Source organism: Podarcis melisellensis (assembly GCF_964234715.1).
Source record: "Podarcis melisellensis genome assembly, chromosome: 4".
Classification (NCBI taxonomy): domain Eukaryota; kingdom Metazoa; phylum Chordata; class Lepidosauria; order Squamata; family Lacertidae; genus Podarcis; species Podarcis melisellensis.
The window spans coordinates 101981403-101997053 of NC_138531.1; the positions used below are offsets into that span (position 1 = coordinate 101981403).

Genomic DNA, 15651 nt, shown 5'->3' on the forward strand with positions numbered 1-15651 from the left:
GGGGGGGCCTGGGCTTGGCTCAAGCAGAGGATGGGGCGAACCCCCACCCCACCCCCAAGTTCCACCATCCAAGGCCATGAAGACTAGCTTGAGAACCAAGAAGAATCGTGGTGCTCCCTTCTACCCTTGCCACGCACCAGAGGAGGCACGACGAGCGCCAAGGAAAGCAGCCCTCACATCATCATCTTCCTCCATGAGGTCCTGTCTGGCTGCCGGCTTCTGCCCTAGGCAGCGATGGGCACAAGGAGAGCATCCCGCCCCACCCCCAGCGCCAGGCCACCCTGCTCTGCACCTGCCAAGTCTTGATCTTATTTAATGGCCATTTCATAAAACTGTTTTCAATCCAATAAAAGCATGTAGATTATTTTAAGGCGGCTGTGTGGCGTCGGTGCCTTTGGCAGAGGGAGGGGGCAGGCAGGAAGTGGCGGTTGGGCAAGAAGGAAGGGTTTGCTTTGGGCGGCATTGCAACATGGCCTTGGCTGAGAGGAAGAGCTCAGGAACAGCCCTCTGCCTGAGGGGCAATTTCCTAGAGTTGGAAGGGACCACAAGGGACATGTAGTGCAACCCCCTGCAATGCAGGAATTACAATTTTTACATTCATTTATTTTCCTTGGTAAGGACTTGGTGGCTCACAGCTGAAGGATCCCTGTCAGATGGTCGTCTGATCTCTGCTTAAAAACCTCCAAGGAAGTCCGTTCCGCTGCCGGACAGCTCTTGCCGTTGGAGGGGAGGGGGGCACACCCCAAGAAGGGCCTCAGAGGATGAGCTCAGGATCTGGGTCAGTTCATGTGGGGAGAGGCAGTCCTTGAGGTATTGTGGCCCTGAGCTTTAAATTGGGCCTGGAAACAAATTGGTAGCCAGTCCAGCCGGGTCAGGATTGGCCTCCCAGGCTCAAACCGCCTTGCCCCAGGGAGCAGCCTAGCCACCAAATTCTACATCAGCAGACATTTCCTCACTGTCTTCAGGGTCAACCCTGTGCTATAGCATTGCAATAACCATTTATGCACACTCTGTGGGTTGTGTGCATGTACCCTAATCCCTACCCTTGGCTGTCTTTGGCCCAGTTCCCAAGGGAGAGAAAAAAAATCAACTGCACCAAGGCACTTGGAAGAGATCGAACCATTTATTTAGGGGGAAATCTTCAATTTCCCCTGGAAGGGAGGGGGAGCTCTGCTTCCACATCTGGTCTTCACAGGGGTTGCATCTTCCAAACCTTTCCCTCCCAATGCCCTGCCCCACACAGTTAGAACCCCCTCCCTACTCGTCCCGACATTGGCACCCACAGATCTGAAGAGAGAGAAACAGGAATACAACATAGCAATGGAGTGCAGAGACTGTGGGCAAGGGAATCCTGAACTGGCATCTTTCAGGAGGAGCAATGCCCGGGGAGGGGGCTCAAGGGTGGAGACACCCAACTGCCTGCACCTTCCAGAGCATTAATATCAGGGCAGGGCTAGGGCACCCCTCCAGCTCCCATCTGCCCCAGGCAGCATTGCCATTGGTCAGTGCTGATGCAGGTTGAGTCCCGCATCCCATAGGAGAGCCAGCCGTTATCCAGGGGATCGGGTCCTTCCCTACACTGGCTTGAGACGGACAAACACCTGGTCGAAACCCAGCCCTCCACTGGCCATCTGCTTGGGCCACGTCAAGAATGGGGGCGAGAGGAGGGAAGAGGGAGCAAGGAAGAATGACCTGGGTGGGGCACAAGGGACATAGAGGAAGCAGCCCAGAGTTTTCCTGCTGCTCTGCAGCAGATCAGTAGACAATGTCCTGCTTGCTTTCTTCCTGGCTGGAGAGTCAGGTGTGCAAATGAGAGAGAGAGAGGAACGCTTCGCCAGTCCAGAAAGACTGGCTGGGACCCGGCCTCTCGAGCGAGTGGCACCTCCTTGGCAAGCCATCCCTTGAGTTGGAGGAGCTCTTGGAGACAGCAATAGCCTGCCGCGTTCGTGAGCCCAGCAGGGCTGGCAGATGGCACCAACGTTGCCACAGCAGGGTCTGGAAGAGTCCTGCCAGCCCTTGGCCACCTCCCTGTTACGTAGGGAAATGAGCTCTGAAGGCAGGCCTTGCACCAGAGAGTTTGGCTCCCGACTCAGACTCTCCTTGGCAAACAGCAGCAGGGCATACCAATCGCCATGATGGGGATGTCTCCAAGGAAGCTGAGATGGGTGGTTGCTGTTGGTGAAGGCGGACAACCGCAGCTCTGTTCACCCGCAGATCGATGCTTCGTCGCTGTGCGGCGGCTGCCAGCCCCCCGTGAAGTCGTTGTCCGTCAGGTTCACCGTGTAGGGGACATCGATGATCTCGTGAGACGCGTCTCGACTGCTGGCAGTGCGCCAGGAGTTCAGAGGGCGGATGGCTTTCCTGAAACGCTGGGACAGCAGTGGAGAAAAAGCCCGTGAGCTTTGAACCCCCAAACTTCTTAAAAGAAGCATGAGGGCAGAGGACTCCAGGAGCTCTGCATGTTCAGCCCCCCAACATCCCCCTGGTAGGGTTGGGAAGACCCACCTATGGAACCCTGGAGGGCTGCTGCCACTCCGTGTGGGTCAGGGATCACCAACCTGGTGCCCCCCTCCAGTCATTGGACTACAACCCCCATCAGCCACGGCTGGCAGTCAGGGATGATGGGAGCTGGAATTGGAAGGTTCGGGAAAGATTAAAAAGTAGGTCCTCCTTCCTGCAGAGCAAAGAGCGTGCTTGAACTATGGAACTCCCTGCCACATGAGGCAGCAATGGCCACCAGCTTGGATGGGTTTAAAAAAAGGATTGGATGAATTGATGAATGAGGAGAGGGCAGTCGATGGCCATACTCTGCTTCTGTATACCACAGGGGGAGAGAGGGCTCGTGCTCAGATCCTGATTTTTGGTTTCCCATTAAGGGCACCTGGTTGGCCACTGTCAGAACAGGATCCTGGAACTAGAAGGGCCATTGGCCTGATCTTATGGTCTTCATCCAGCAGCTTCCAGAGGGAAGTGTCTGCGCAGGCAGACTTTGAGCTGGATGGATCAATGGCCGGTCACAGTAAAAGGCAGCTCCCTGTAGTCATTTGCCTGCTGCCTAAGCTGGCTTTGAGACATTACCTGCTGTTTATCGTCTTGACTGTTTAAAGTGCTCCTAATAATAATAATAATTTATTTATACCCCACCCTCCCTGGCCAGAGCCAGGCTCAGGGTGGCTAACAGTAAAAATATAATTGGGGGGACCAATTTAAAACACAGGTTAAAATGCAATTTAAAATGCAGCCTCATCAAAACCATAAGGGAAGGGAAACATAAGGGTCAGACTGAGTCCAAACCGAAGGCCAGGCAGAACAGCTCTGTCTTGCAGGCCCTGCGGAAAGATGTCAAGTCCCGCAGGGCCCTAGTCTCTTGGGACAGAGCATTCCACCAAGTTGGGGCCAGTACTGAAAAGGCCCTGGCCCTAGTTGAGACCAATCTAACCACCTTGCGACCTGGGACCTTCAAAATGTTGTCATTTGTGGACCTTAACGTCCTCCGCGGGGCAGACCAGGAGAGGCGGTCCCGTAAGTACGAGGGTCCTGGGCCACATAGGGCTTGAAAGGTCAAAACGTCACCAGTCAAAACCAGGTGATGTTAGATGACCCTGGGGGTTCCTTCGAACTCTGTGACCCCTGCAAGACAGGCCAGCTTGCCTAAGGCCCTCTGCTGAGTAGTGGCAGAGATGGGGGTTTTCAAGGCCTTGGAAGGTGTCTATATCACATCACCTCTTGGCCTTCGGAATCATACTCACATCTGCCAGGGTCCCCGACTCCTTGAAGAGGGCGATGGCTGCCCAGAGAGGGATCTGGATGCAGGTCACGACCCCCATGCAGATGCCCAGGGCCTCTCCCCACCGGGGATACTGGTAAGTGCCGTAATGCAAAGTCGTGCTGGACAGATCCAGGAAGATGTAGAAGAGGATGAACTGTGGGGAGGGAGAAGGAAACACAAGCAATTGTTGGAGGATTCTGGGAGTTTCAGAAAGGGGCAGTCGTCACGCGTGAGCCTTCCCACCTACTGTGTGAAAGGAGCAGAATGGTTTTCCTTGCTATTCCGGCAGCAAATAATAATAATAATAATAATAATAATAATAATAATAATAATAATAATTTATTGATACCCACCCATCTGGCTGAGTTTCCCCAGCCACTCTGGGCAGCTCCCAATCGAGTGTTAAAAACAATACAGCATTAAATATTAAAAACTTCCCTAAACAGGGCTGCCTTCAGATGTCTTTTAAAGATAAGAGAGCTGCTTATTTCCTTGACACCTGATGGGAGGGTGTTCCACAGGGCGGGCACCACCACCAAGAAGGCCCTCTGCCTGGTTCCCTGTAACCTCACTTCTCGCAATGAGGGAACCACCAGAATGCCCTTGGAGCTGGACCTCAGTGTCCGGGCTGGACGATGGGGGTGGAGACGCTCATTCAGGTCTACTGGGCCTTTGAGGCCGTTTAGGGCTTTAAAGGTCAGCACCAAAACTTTGAATTGTGCTTGGAAACGTACTGGGAGCCTATGCAGATCTCTGAGGTGTTATGAGGTCAGAGACCACAGTGACGGCCGTGAAAGGCCTATAGACAAGGGAGAAATTTGCCTCCCTAAGTCTTCCAATATCACGATGCCATTACAGTCATACCTCATGTTACGTTTGCTTCATGTTACATTCTTTCAGGTTACATCCTGCAGCAACCCGGAAGTACCAGAAAGGGTTACTTCCGGGTTTCGCCGCTCGTGCATGCGCAGAAGCGCTAAATAGCGCCGCACACCTGCGCAGATACGGAGCTTCAGGTTGCACTCTTTTCATGTTGCGAACGGGCCTCCGGAACGGATCCCATTCGCAACCAGAGGTACCACCGTATACCAAAGAAGAAGAACAGTTTGGATTTGATATCCTGCTTTATCATTACCCGAAGGAGTCTCAAAGCGGCTCACAGTCTCCTTTCCCTTCTTCCCCCACGACAAACACTCCTCCAGTCCAGGTTGCAAAAACCCAGGTTCGGAAAAGGAAAGCCAAAATGATCCAGGGGGTGGAACAGCTCCCCTTCATGCGAGACAATCCCATGTTTGTCTTTCACCACCCAGTTATTTAAATCAAGATGAACGGCAGCAGGAAGCTGATAAAAAATTCTCTGCCCTGCTCCCACCCAAGCGGAAGGGTGGGGGGGGGGCGACATACCAGCAAGAGCCCTGGCGTGAAGACCACCCAGCAGGCCTTGAAGTACAGGACCAGCTGGCTGCACCAAGGAGGGCAGCGGCAGATCATGTCCACGATGTCTTGGCAGAACTTGTTGATGCCTGCGTGGTTGGGGAGAAGATGAGGAAAGGAGGTTAGCAGGTGGGGGGCAGCGTGGAGAACCCCTCTGGCCACCCCACCCAGTTTTTAGAGGAGGAAAGGGGGAAAGCCCCGGTTTTTTGAGGATCAGCTCACAGTTCTGCAGCTTCTTTAGGAAAGGAAAGGGAGCCATTTCTACAGTTTCCAGACAGATAATCTAATCAGCCAGTCACATGTCGCTGGGGAAACAAACAGCCTCTTTGCAGAACATTAAAAAATGGAGGCCTGGGCGAGGGGCCGGAAAGGGAGCCAGCGATCGACCACACATTCGCCCCATAAGACACACAGACATTTCCCCTTACTTTTTAGGAGGAAAAAAGTGCGTCTTATGGAGCGAAAAATACGGTACTTGAAGATGCTTGAAGATGGCTATCGTCCCACTTCCTCAATCTCCTCTTCTCCAGGCTAAACATCCCCAACTCCTTCCACTGCTCCTCTTGGAGGGTGCGGGGATGGCAGACAGAGGTGGGAATTGGCCGCAAAATCTTGCTGTGTTCCTCAAAGCGCTGGCTGCCCTGCAGGCATCCAAATGCCTTTCCAGACAATGCCTCAAGTTGGCGGTGCAGCAGGAGGAGAAAAAGTTGGAAGCCAGGAGAGCTCTGGAAGAAACAGACTGGGGTGGGGAGGCCTGCAAGACACTCACCGTAGAAGAAGGTAACTCCGAGGCACATGAAGAGGGCGATGATGATGAGTCCAAAGCTGGTGCTGTAAGAGTCCATGAGGGTGAACCAGTAGATGCCGCCCTGGGGAGGGAAGAAAAGCCACACATGTGAGAACGGAAAAAGAGCCTTGCTGCATCCAGGCAGTCCACTATCCCATTCCTCTTTCCAAGCTCCCTCCGGTGGCAGGGAGTTCCGCAGTTTAACTACAGAGCCATTGTGCCCTGCAGGCATCTGGCGCTCGAATCCTGCTTGCCTGTTTCCCTTTTGGGCATCTTGGTTGGCTGCTGTGGGAACAAGCTGCTGGACTGGATAATACAATAATTTTTTTTTTTTTATTTCTGCCCCGCCCTTCCCGGTTTAAAAACCAGGGTCAGGCTGGCTAACAAGCATATATAAAGCACTGATTAAAAATATGACTTAAAAACAGCATAAAATACAACATAAATAAATACAACAGCAGAAAGATAACATCTCACGAAATATTTTATGCTCCGTGTATATAGGCACCTTCTTTAAACTCTTGAACGGGTTAAAAATCAAAAGCACCCAATCAGTATGATCCTCAGCGCTAGCCTAGTTTCACTGAAGGCTCCTCCAGAGACATGCGAACGGGCAATACGAGTGCCCTCTCGTTCACTAAGGTAAAGGTAAAGGGACCCCTGACCATTAGGTCCAGTCATGGCCAACTCTGGGGTTGCGGCGCTCATCTCACTTTATTGGCCGAGGGAGCTGGCGTACAGCTTATGGGTCATGTGGCCAGCATGACTAAGCCACTTCTGGTGAACCAGAGCAGCGCACAGAAACGCCATTTACCTTCCTACTGGAGTGGTACCTATTTATCTACTTGCACTTTGACATGCTTTCGAACTGCTAGGTTGGCAGGAGTTGGGACAGAGCAACGGGAGCTCACCCCATCAAGGGGATTCGAACCGCCGACCTTCTGATCAGCAAGTCCTAGGCTCTGTGGTTTAACCCACAGCACCACCCGTGTCCCTTCTTGTTCACTAGTGCCTCTTAAATAACTCAGTTCTCCATGCCCCCCCCGGGCTGATCCTGCAGCCAGGCTCTTCTGGCGTTCTGCTTACCTCTGTGATTAGCAGGAGCCCCAGAAGGTAGAAGGCAAAGCAGAGAAGCCCCAGGAAGATGGCTTTGCGCCTCCAGTCGCGAAGCGAAGGGAACTCGTCCATCACGGCCGTCGTGATGCCTTCCATGTTCCCAAACTAGAAAGAGAAGCATTCGCGATTAGGGTGGGGGGAGACCAGTACCCACAGCGCCTTCCCACCCGCCATTTTGACCTACCCTCCTCCTTCCATGGGTTACAATTTGACATGCACTTCCGTGCAAAATGAAACTGTGCAGAATGCACTGGTCCCATGCACCTTTTTGCCTCGGGCCTGCCAATTATCTGAGCATGCCGCCTCCCCCAAAAACACACACCCAGGAAGGATCAATGGAACTCCCTCCCACAAGACCACCAACCTAGGTGGCTTTAAGAGAGGATTGGAGAAATTCATGGAGGAGGAGAGGACTATCGAAGGCTCCTAGCCAGAGGCAGCAACGCTTTTGAATCCAAGTTGCTGGAATCCCCAGGAGGCGAGACTTGCTCTGGTGGCTCAGATCCTGCCTGGAGGTTTCCCATAATGGGCATCTGTTTGGCCACGGGGAAACCAGGTGGGCCACTGGTCTGATCCTGCAGGCTCAAGTGGTGTTCTTATAGTAGGGTTGGCCATGTCTGAATGTCTCCCCACCCCAGTTATTGGACTGATGCCTTTAAAACTGTTGTTTCATCTGACATAGCCCAGTGGGTTCGAGCGTGGCGCCAATAACGCCAAGGTTGCAGGTTCCATCTCCGTCTGGATTGGATTGCATTCCTGCATTGCAGGAAGTTGGACTGGATTGATCCTTCTAACTCGGGAATTCTGTGATTCTAAGTGAGCGCCTGGCTTCTCTTGCAGAGTCCGGCCAGCCTTGGAAGGAGGGGCAACATCTGGAACTGACCAAGGTGTCCACTCCGAGGGTGAAAAGCATCAGGAAGAAGAGGATGGACCAGAAGGCCGACCCCGGCAGCAGAGCAAGGGCTTCTGGGTAGGCCACGAAAGCCAGACCTGGACCTGGGGAAGGATGGAAGGAAGGCAAGAGTTGGGGGTCAATAACCCAGATGTGTTTGGCAGCATCAATTGCAGGGCATGGAGGACGATACGATACGATAATCTTTTTTGTCATTGTCCCATACAGAACAACGAAATTGAAAAAAATCTACATCAGACATTCAAAACCAACAAGCCTGCTATCCCAGCTATCCCAGCCTGGTTAGCCCCTAAAAACTTTGATACCCCATAATTTAATACAGTATACTCCCACAGAGACTACCTTAAAGGTAAAGGGGACCCTTGACCATTAGGTCTAGTTGTGGCCGACTCTGGGGTTGCAGCTCTCATCTCGCTTTATTGGCCGAGGGAGCCGGCGGGCAGCTTCCAGGTCATGTGGCCAGCATGGCTAAGCCGCTTCTGGCGAACCAGAACAGCGCACGGAAACACCGTTTACCTTCCCGCCAGAGCGGTACCTCTTTATCTACTTGCACTTTGACGTGCTTTTGAGCTGCTAGGTGGGCAGGAGCTGGGACAGAGCAACAGGAGCTTCGCCTGTTGTGGGGATTCGAACCGCCGACCTTCTGATCGGCAAGCCCTAGGCTCTGTGGTTTAGACCACAGCGCCATCCGTGTCCCCCAGAGACTACCTTACACTGCGTTTAAAACCAAAATCGCATTTGGATAGAAACTGTTTCTCAGGCGGCTAGTCCTAGTCCAGAAGGCAGAAACTGAAAGAGATCATTTCCGGGGTGCGCACTATCCTGCGATTTGATCTAAGGTGGGAAGAGTGCACCCAATTATTCTCTCTGCAGTCTTTACAACCCTGGAGAGCATTGTTTTTTCCCCTGACCGTGCAGCTCCCAAACCACACACACGAGGCCACACCTGAGGCACCTGGGATTTACGCCCTGGGTGCCACAGCCGCACTTGCCAAGGGGAAGCAGGGTGAACCGAGTTCTGGGTTCGAATCCCACCTTGGTCCTGGACTCCCAAGCACAAGGCTTATTCAGAGAGGAGGTGAGGAAGCGACCCATCCAAGTTCTCTCCATCATTCCCTCACCCCGCTTTGATTGGCAGGACGTAAGCCCCTCCCAAAACAGACGAGGACCCTCCTCCTCCTCCTCCTCCTGCCCCCCTACCTGAATCTGCCACTTCCCCCACAGGGACCTTCTTCCGCCAAGCCATGTGGCCCAGGATGGAGAAGATGGCGAAGCCGGCGAAGAAACTGGTGCAGCAGTTGCCGATGGCGATGACCAGGGTGTCCCTGCAGGAAAAGACGTGGAGGGATGGAGAAGGGAGCATTCGGTCCCTCAATTATCAGCAATTCCTGCATTTGCAGGGGGTTGGACTAGATGACCCTTGGGGGTACCTTTCGACTCTGTAGTCCTAGGATACTATTTACTGAAGACACGCCTCTTTATCCTGGCCTTTGGCACCTGAGAGATGCATTTAGGACCCACTCTAGCTTCAGTTTGTTTTGATCTGTTTGAACGTTGAATTTTATATCATCATAGCCTGCCCAGGAACCTGGGCTGGGTAATATTATCAACCCTAACTCTAATAAGAATTATATTTTTCTAGGTAGGTAGGTAGGTAGGTAGATATAGATAGATAGATATCTCCTTCATGGATTACTGCCTTGTCATGGCGAAGGGGCTTGAACAACTCAGAGAAGCTATGAGCTACGTCATGCATCCCAGCAGTGATGTATGGAAGTGAGAGCTGGACCATCAAGAAGGCTGATTGCCAAAGAATTGATGCTTTTGAATTCTGGTGCTGGAGGAGACTCTTGAGAGTCCCATGGACTGCAAGAATATCAAACCTCTCCGTTCTGAAGGAAATCAGCCCTGAGTGATCACTGGAAGGACAGATCCTGAAGCTGAGGCTCCAAGACTCTGGCCACCTCCTGAGAAGAGAAGACTCCCTGGAAAAGACCCTGATGTTGGGAAAGATGGAGGGCACAAGGAGAAGGGGACGACAGAGGACGAGATGGTTGGACAGTGTTCTTGAAGCTACCAGCATGAGTTTGACCAAACTGCAGGAGGTGGTGGAAGACAGGAGGGCCTGGCGTGCTCTGGTCCAGGGGGTCATGAAGAGGTGGACACGACTAAACGACTAAGCAACAACAACATATATACATCTATCTATCTATCTATCTATCTATCTATCTATCATCTGTCTATCTATCTATCTATCTATCTATCTATCTATCTATCTATCTATAATCTACAAAGTGGGTTCAGAGCTGAGAATTATTTTCTTTTCTGAATGCATTTTGTAGATTTCCTTTGGAGCACTCTCAGCCCGACAGTCTCTTACCTGATCACATTGTTGTCAAACTTGTTGTAGGAAGCCATAGAAAGGAGCCCCCCAAAGCCAATGCCCAGAGAATAGAAGATTTGCGAGGCAGCGTCATTCCAGACCTGGGTTGGGGTGAAAAGAGTTTTTTTTACCCAAGATTCACTTCCCACCCCTTCTATGGAGCGATTTGTGCAACACCGATTCTTCAAGTTGCCACCATCTTCATTTGCACACATTGAAAGCCACATGGGGCTGCAAACAAGAGTGTCCCTGAGCATACATTATTGGGAGACGAAACAAGGCTCCTGGAACTGAACTGGAGCGACTGACCTGTGATTCCTGTATTGCAGGGGGTTGGACTAGATGCCCCTTGGGGACCCCCCTCCAGCTGTTCTGCACTATGGATCCAGAAAGCTGTGCCAGGTGGGGCTGATGGGAGCTGTAATCCAAAACCTCTGGAGGGCATCAGGTTGGCAAAGGCCAGATTAGAAACTCAAATTTTATAATTTATTTCATTACAGCCCCCTCTTCTTCCAAAGAGCTCCAGGTGGTGAATATGGTTCTCCCCATTTCATCATCACTGTTAGAATTCCTGCTCCGTGATTGCAGTCCTGGGATTGTTGGTCTATCACATGACAGTGTATGTTTTGACTCCACGGAGTGGGAAGTGACGGAGACAGGATGTTTGTGTTACTGCGTTCCGTGAAGTGGGACTATTGTCCTTTGTTCTTTTTCTCTTTGCTGTCTGATGCTGGAGAGAGAGGAGCCATGCTGCTGTGCTCCGTGTGTGTTTATATGTAAATAAAGTAGATTAGCCAAAATGCTGAGTTGATGAGGTCCGTTACACAAGCTGCAAAGACTCTGTGGATCCCTAAGTGTGCCGGTGTCTGTTGGCATCGGTCGCTGTGATGTTCGGGCTGAAGAAAGCTTATGAAGCTCCCGAACGATCGACCAGGAGGGAGAGAACATGCCAGTCGGGCACATGTCTCTGTGAAGGTCCTACTCGAGTGTAGGCTGAGCTCCTGACAATCACAGCAACCCTGAGAGGCAGGTTCAGCAGAAAGAGGCAACAACTGGCCCAAGGCCATACCCACCGAGCTCCATGGCTGAGTAGGGATTTGAACCCTAGACTCACCCAGGCCTTTTCTGTGGTGGCCCCCTCCAGGGAGGCTCATTCGACCCCTTTAGGCGCCAGGCAAAAACGTTCCTCCTCAACCAGGCCTTGGGCAGATTAATATTCCACAGCCTTTTAAATGTGTTTGTGGCAGGGGAGATAATTGGTTTGTTCTTATTTTATATATATATATATATATATATATATATATATATATATATATATATATATATATATATTTATATTGTCATTTTATGTTGTGAACCACTCTGACAGTAAAGGGTGATACAAATTTAGTAAATAATAAGAGTTCTACACTCTTAACCACTGTGCCAAACTGGAACTCTCTATGAACACGAAAGTTGGATTATCCATGCTGCCTGTCCCGGACTCAGCATCGCAGATATAAAATTATTATTATGGGTTATTATTATTATTAATAATAATACCCCGCCCATCTGGCTGGGTTTCCCCAGCCACTCTGGGCGGCTTCCAACAAAATATTAAAATACAATAGTCTGTTAAACATTAAAAGCTCCCCTAAACAAAGCTGCCTTCAGATGTCTTCTAAAATCAGATAGTTGTTTATTTCCTTGACATTTGGCGGGAGGGTGTTCCACAGGGCAGGTGCCACCACCGAGAAGGCCCTCTGTCTGGTTCCCTATAACCTCACTTCTCACAGGGAGGGAACCACCAAAAGGCCCTCGGCACTGGACTTCAGTGTCCGGGCAGAACGATGGGGGTGGAGACGCTCCTTCAGGTCTACTGGACCGAGGCCGTTTAGGGCTTTCAAGGTCAGCTCCGACACTTTGAATTGTGCTCGGTACCGTCCTGGGAGCGAATGTAGGTCTTTTGGGACCTCTGTTATATGGTCTCGCAGGGAGGGAATGGCCAGAAGGCCCTTGGGAGATGGATCTCAGTGTCGCGCCCCCCCTCCCCAAGAGCCCCCCCCCCAAGGCGCACCTGAGCACTGCTCAGCCGGCTCCAGTCTGCAGAGAGGTAGAATCGCACGCCCTCGATGGATCCCTCCAGAGTGGCTCCTCGGATGATCAGCACCACGATGACCACGTAGGGGAAGGTTGCTGTGAAGTAGACCACCTGGGTGGGGAGACAAGGGAAGGGCTCTGAGCGGTGTGTGTGTGTGTGTGTGTGTGTGTGTGTGTGAAAAGGTAAAGGGACCCCTGACCATTAGGTCCAGTCATGACGGACTCTGGGGTTGCGGCGCTCATCTCACTTTACTGGCTGATGGAGCCGGCATACAGCTTCCGGGTCATGTGGCCAGCATGACGAAGCCGCTTCTGGCGAACCAGAGCAGTGCACTGAAACGCTGTTTCCCTTCCCACCGGAGTGGTACCTATTTATCTACTTGCACTTTGACGTGCTTTTGAACTGCTAGGTTGGCAGGAGCAGGGACTGAGGAATGGGAGCTCACTCCGTCGCGGGGATTCGAACCGCTGACCTTCTGATCGGTTTAACCCTTCTGTGGTTTAACCCACAGTGCCACCTGCGTCCCTTGTGTGTTAGGATATTGATATTCTGTTCCACCGTAAAACAGATGTGTGGATTGTTGTATATCACTTGTCTGTTTACATTCCAGCACAGCTTGCTGGGAACTTCTGTTTCTGTGTATAGCTATTGCTTTTGCTGCCTGCTCCTGGACACGAAGAAGAGAAGACATGTTTTTTTCCTTTGTCCTGATGTGTGCTGAATAAACTGCCTGTAAGTATGCTCTCACAGCCATCTCCTGCCACTTCTGTCTGTGCAGTGTTATTTACTCTGCTGATTAGAGCATGCTCCAGCTTCTGAAGGCTTCTGAAGCTGTGAGTAGCTGTTTCATGCTGAGCCAAGGGACTGGAGATCGCCCAGCTTACCGGCCAGTGGGCTGGAGCCAGCTGGGGGCTTGCAAATTGCCCCCATTTCCTTGCATGCATCCCAACAGCCAGCCCCCAACCCCCCCAGCAGGAGCTCAAGGGAGGGGAGAGCAGGGTAGGCAAGGGATTGACACCCCCCATTTGGGCACCCAGAGCCAGAGCCTTAGCGAGGGAGGGGGAGATGGACAGGTGATGACTGACAGCATTTGGGGGTGGGGCAGGAGATGGCAGGTGATGAGGGAAGGGCCGTAGCTCAGCGGCAGACCATTGGCTTGGGATGCAGATGGTCCCGGGTTCAATCCACCTACTGGCGTCTTCATAGGCGCCGACTCCATGGGGCCTGAGGGGGCCTGGGCCCCCTCAAAAATTTGTTTGGGGGGGCTCCGCCCCTCAATAATTTAAGAAAATTATTAGTTATATTATGCTTTGTAAAATCACAAAATTATGTTGGTATTTTTTATTTTCCTTGTTTGACGATAGTTACCTTTTAAAATACATTCAGTAATGAGTTAAAACAAAGCCACTCCCGATCTAGAGAGGGGGTGGGGTTGCGGGCTCTCAACCCATCAACAATCTCGCGGGGCTGGCGTCAGCCCCTCGAGAAGCGGGGATTCCCCCTAGCTCATTAATATTCACCGCCCACGGCGGCAGCCAATCGGCTGCCGCAAAGGGCAGGCCCTCACAGGTTCACTTAAGGTCGGGGCAGCCCGGGGCTCGCCCCTTTCGTTCCCCCAGCAGCAGCGGTTTGGAGGTCTTGGGCCCCCCCAATATTTTTTATAAGTCAGTATGGGGCCCCGCCCCCCCAATATTTTTTATAAGTCGGCGCCCCTGGGCGTCTTCAGGTATGGCTGGAAGAGACTCCTGCCTGAAGGCCTGGGAAGTGGTTGCTGCCAGCCAGTGCAGACAACACTAGCCTAGGTAGGCCATTGGTTTGACTCAGTATCAGGAGATACGACTGGCAAGGGATTTGGTGTATAATATACAGTTGTCAGCATGGGAAAAATTATGGAAAGAGGATTCCAGATGATGAGGACTAGAAACTTTGTTTTATTTTCTGAAGGACGATGTCTCTCACAGATGTCCCCCCCCCCAAGTCGCTCACCTTTCCTGAGCTGTGGATTCCCTTGAGCATGCACAGAAAGATGACCAGCCAGGCAAGCAGCAGACACAGAGCCAGCGGCCATCTCACGGGGCCAGGGTCGCCCAGGCCGGTGCTGTGGACCACGCCAAGGACCTGTTCGCTGGGAAGAACAAGCGGAAAGGCTGGAGACAGGAGGCCGTCGGGGGGGGGCGCGCTCCATCCCCAACCAGCCCCCTTTCTCCACGCCCAGCCCAAAACAAAACCCAAAAGAAGTCCAGCTAGGCCCCCTGTTTTCCCCCCAGTGGCCAACCTGCAGGAACGGCAGTCAGGCGGTCCGCTCTGAGCTCCCTGCCCCGGGTAACCCCAAGGGGACCTTCAGGGAACAACAACAACATTGGTAAATAAAAACAGCACTCACTTCCAGAAGGCTTCGCTGGCGCTGACTCGAGAGGCGTTGCCCCAGGATTCATTCTGAAATGGTAGCGAAGCAGTTGAGCAAAGTGCATTTACACGTTCTCTGCCTCTGCATTGAATCCCCAACAACAGCCCTGCAAGGTGGCTGAGAGGCCGTGACTGTCCGGCCCCCAGAGTCGCCCAGCAAAGGCAAGTTCCTGCCCTGCACTTCGCTGACCACCGAGCCTGTTCCCCAATAATTTCTGCTGCGGGAAGTGGCTCATTGGCGCGACAGAACCCTTTGCTTACAGGACGGCAGAGGGTTCGGCTAGAAGACCTTTGGGTTCCCTTCTGATTCTATAAAGTTATGTTTCCAGGCAAAATGTTGCACAGGATATGATACAATATGATAATCTTTATTGTCCCATACAGAACAACGAAATTGAAAAAATCTACATCAGACATTCAAAAACCCACAAGCCTGCTATCCCAGCTATCCCAGCCTGGTTAGCCCCTAAAGTCTGATACCCACATAATATACTCACATAAAGACTACCTTACACTGCGTTTAAAACCAAAATCACATTTGAATATGAACTGTTTCTCAGGCGGCTGGTCCTAGTCTACATAACCCTGGACCTTCTTCCAGAAGGCAGAAGCTGAAAGAGATCATTTCCGGGGTGAGCACTATCCTGCGCTATCTCTGCAGCTTTCTTATGGCACCTGGGAGCATAGATTTTATCCAAGGTGGGAAGAGGGGTGGGGAGACCCTCTCCCAGACACACACACAGACACACCCTTCTCCCCAAGT

The 15651-nt window shown here is 51.9% G+C and overlaps 1 protein-coding gene across 1 annotated transcript in view; it reads right to left on the bottom strand.

Moving 5' to 3' along the window:
• Positions 1–1592: 1592 nt before the first annotated feature.
• LOC309369136 (sodium-dependent proline transporter-like) overlaps positions 1593–15651 on the bottom strand; it is a 28787-nt gene continuing 14728 nt past the window's right edge. Inside the window, exons 5-15 of the mRNA XM_081909851.1 lie at positions 14866–14918; positions 14469–14607; positions 12459–12593; positions 10400–10503; positions 9220–9344; positions 7990–8102; positions 7077–7211; positions 5973–6072; positions 5174–5292; positions 3750–3923; positions 1593–2369 (exon numbers count right to left, since the gene is read on the bottom strand). Coding sequence (XP_081765977.1) covers positions 2205–2369; positions 3750–3923; positions 5174–5292; positions 5973–6072; positions 7077–7211; positions 7990–8102; positions 9220–9344; positions 10400–10503; positions 12459–12593; positions 14469–14607; positions 14866–14918 — 1362 coding nt within the window. The 3' untranslated portion in view covers positions 1593–2204. The remainder of the gene's footprint in view (positions 2370–3749; positions 3924–5173; positions 5293–5972; positions 6073–7076; positions 7212–7989; positions 8103–9219; positions 9345–10399; positions 10504–12458; positions 12594–14468; positions 14608–14865; positions 14919–15651) is intronic.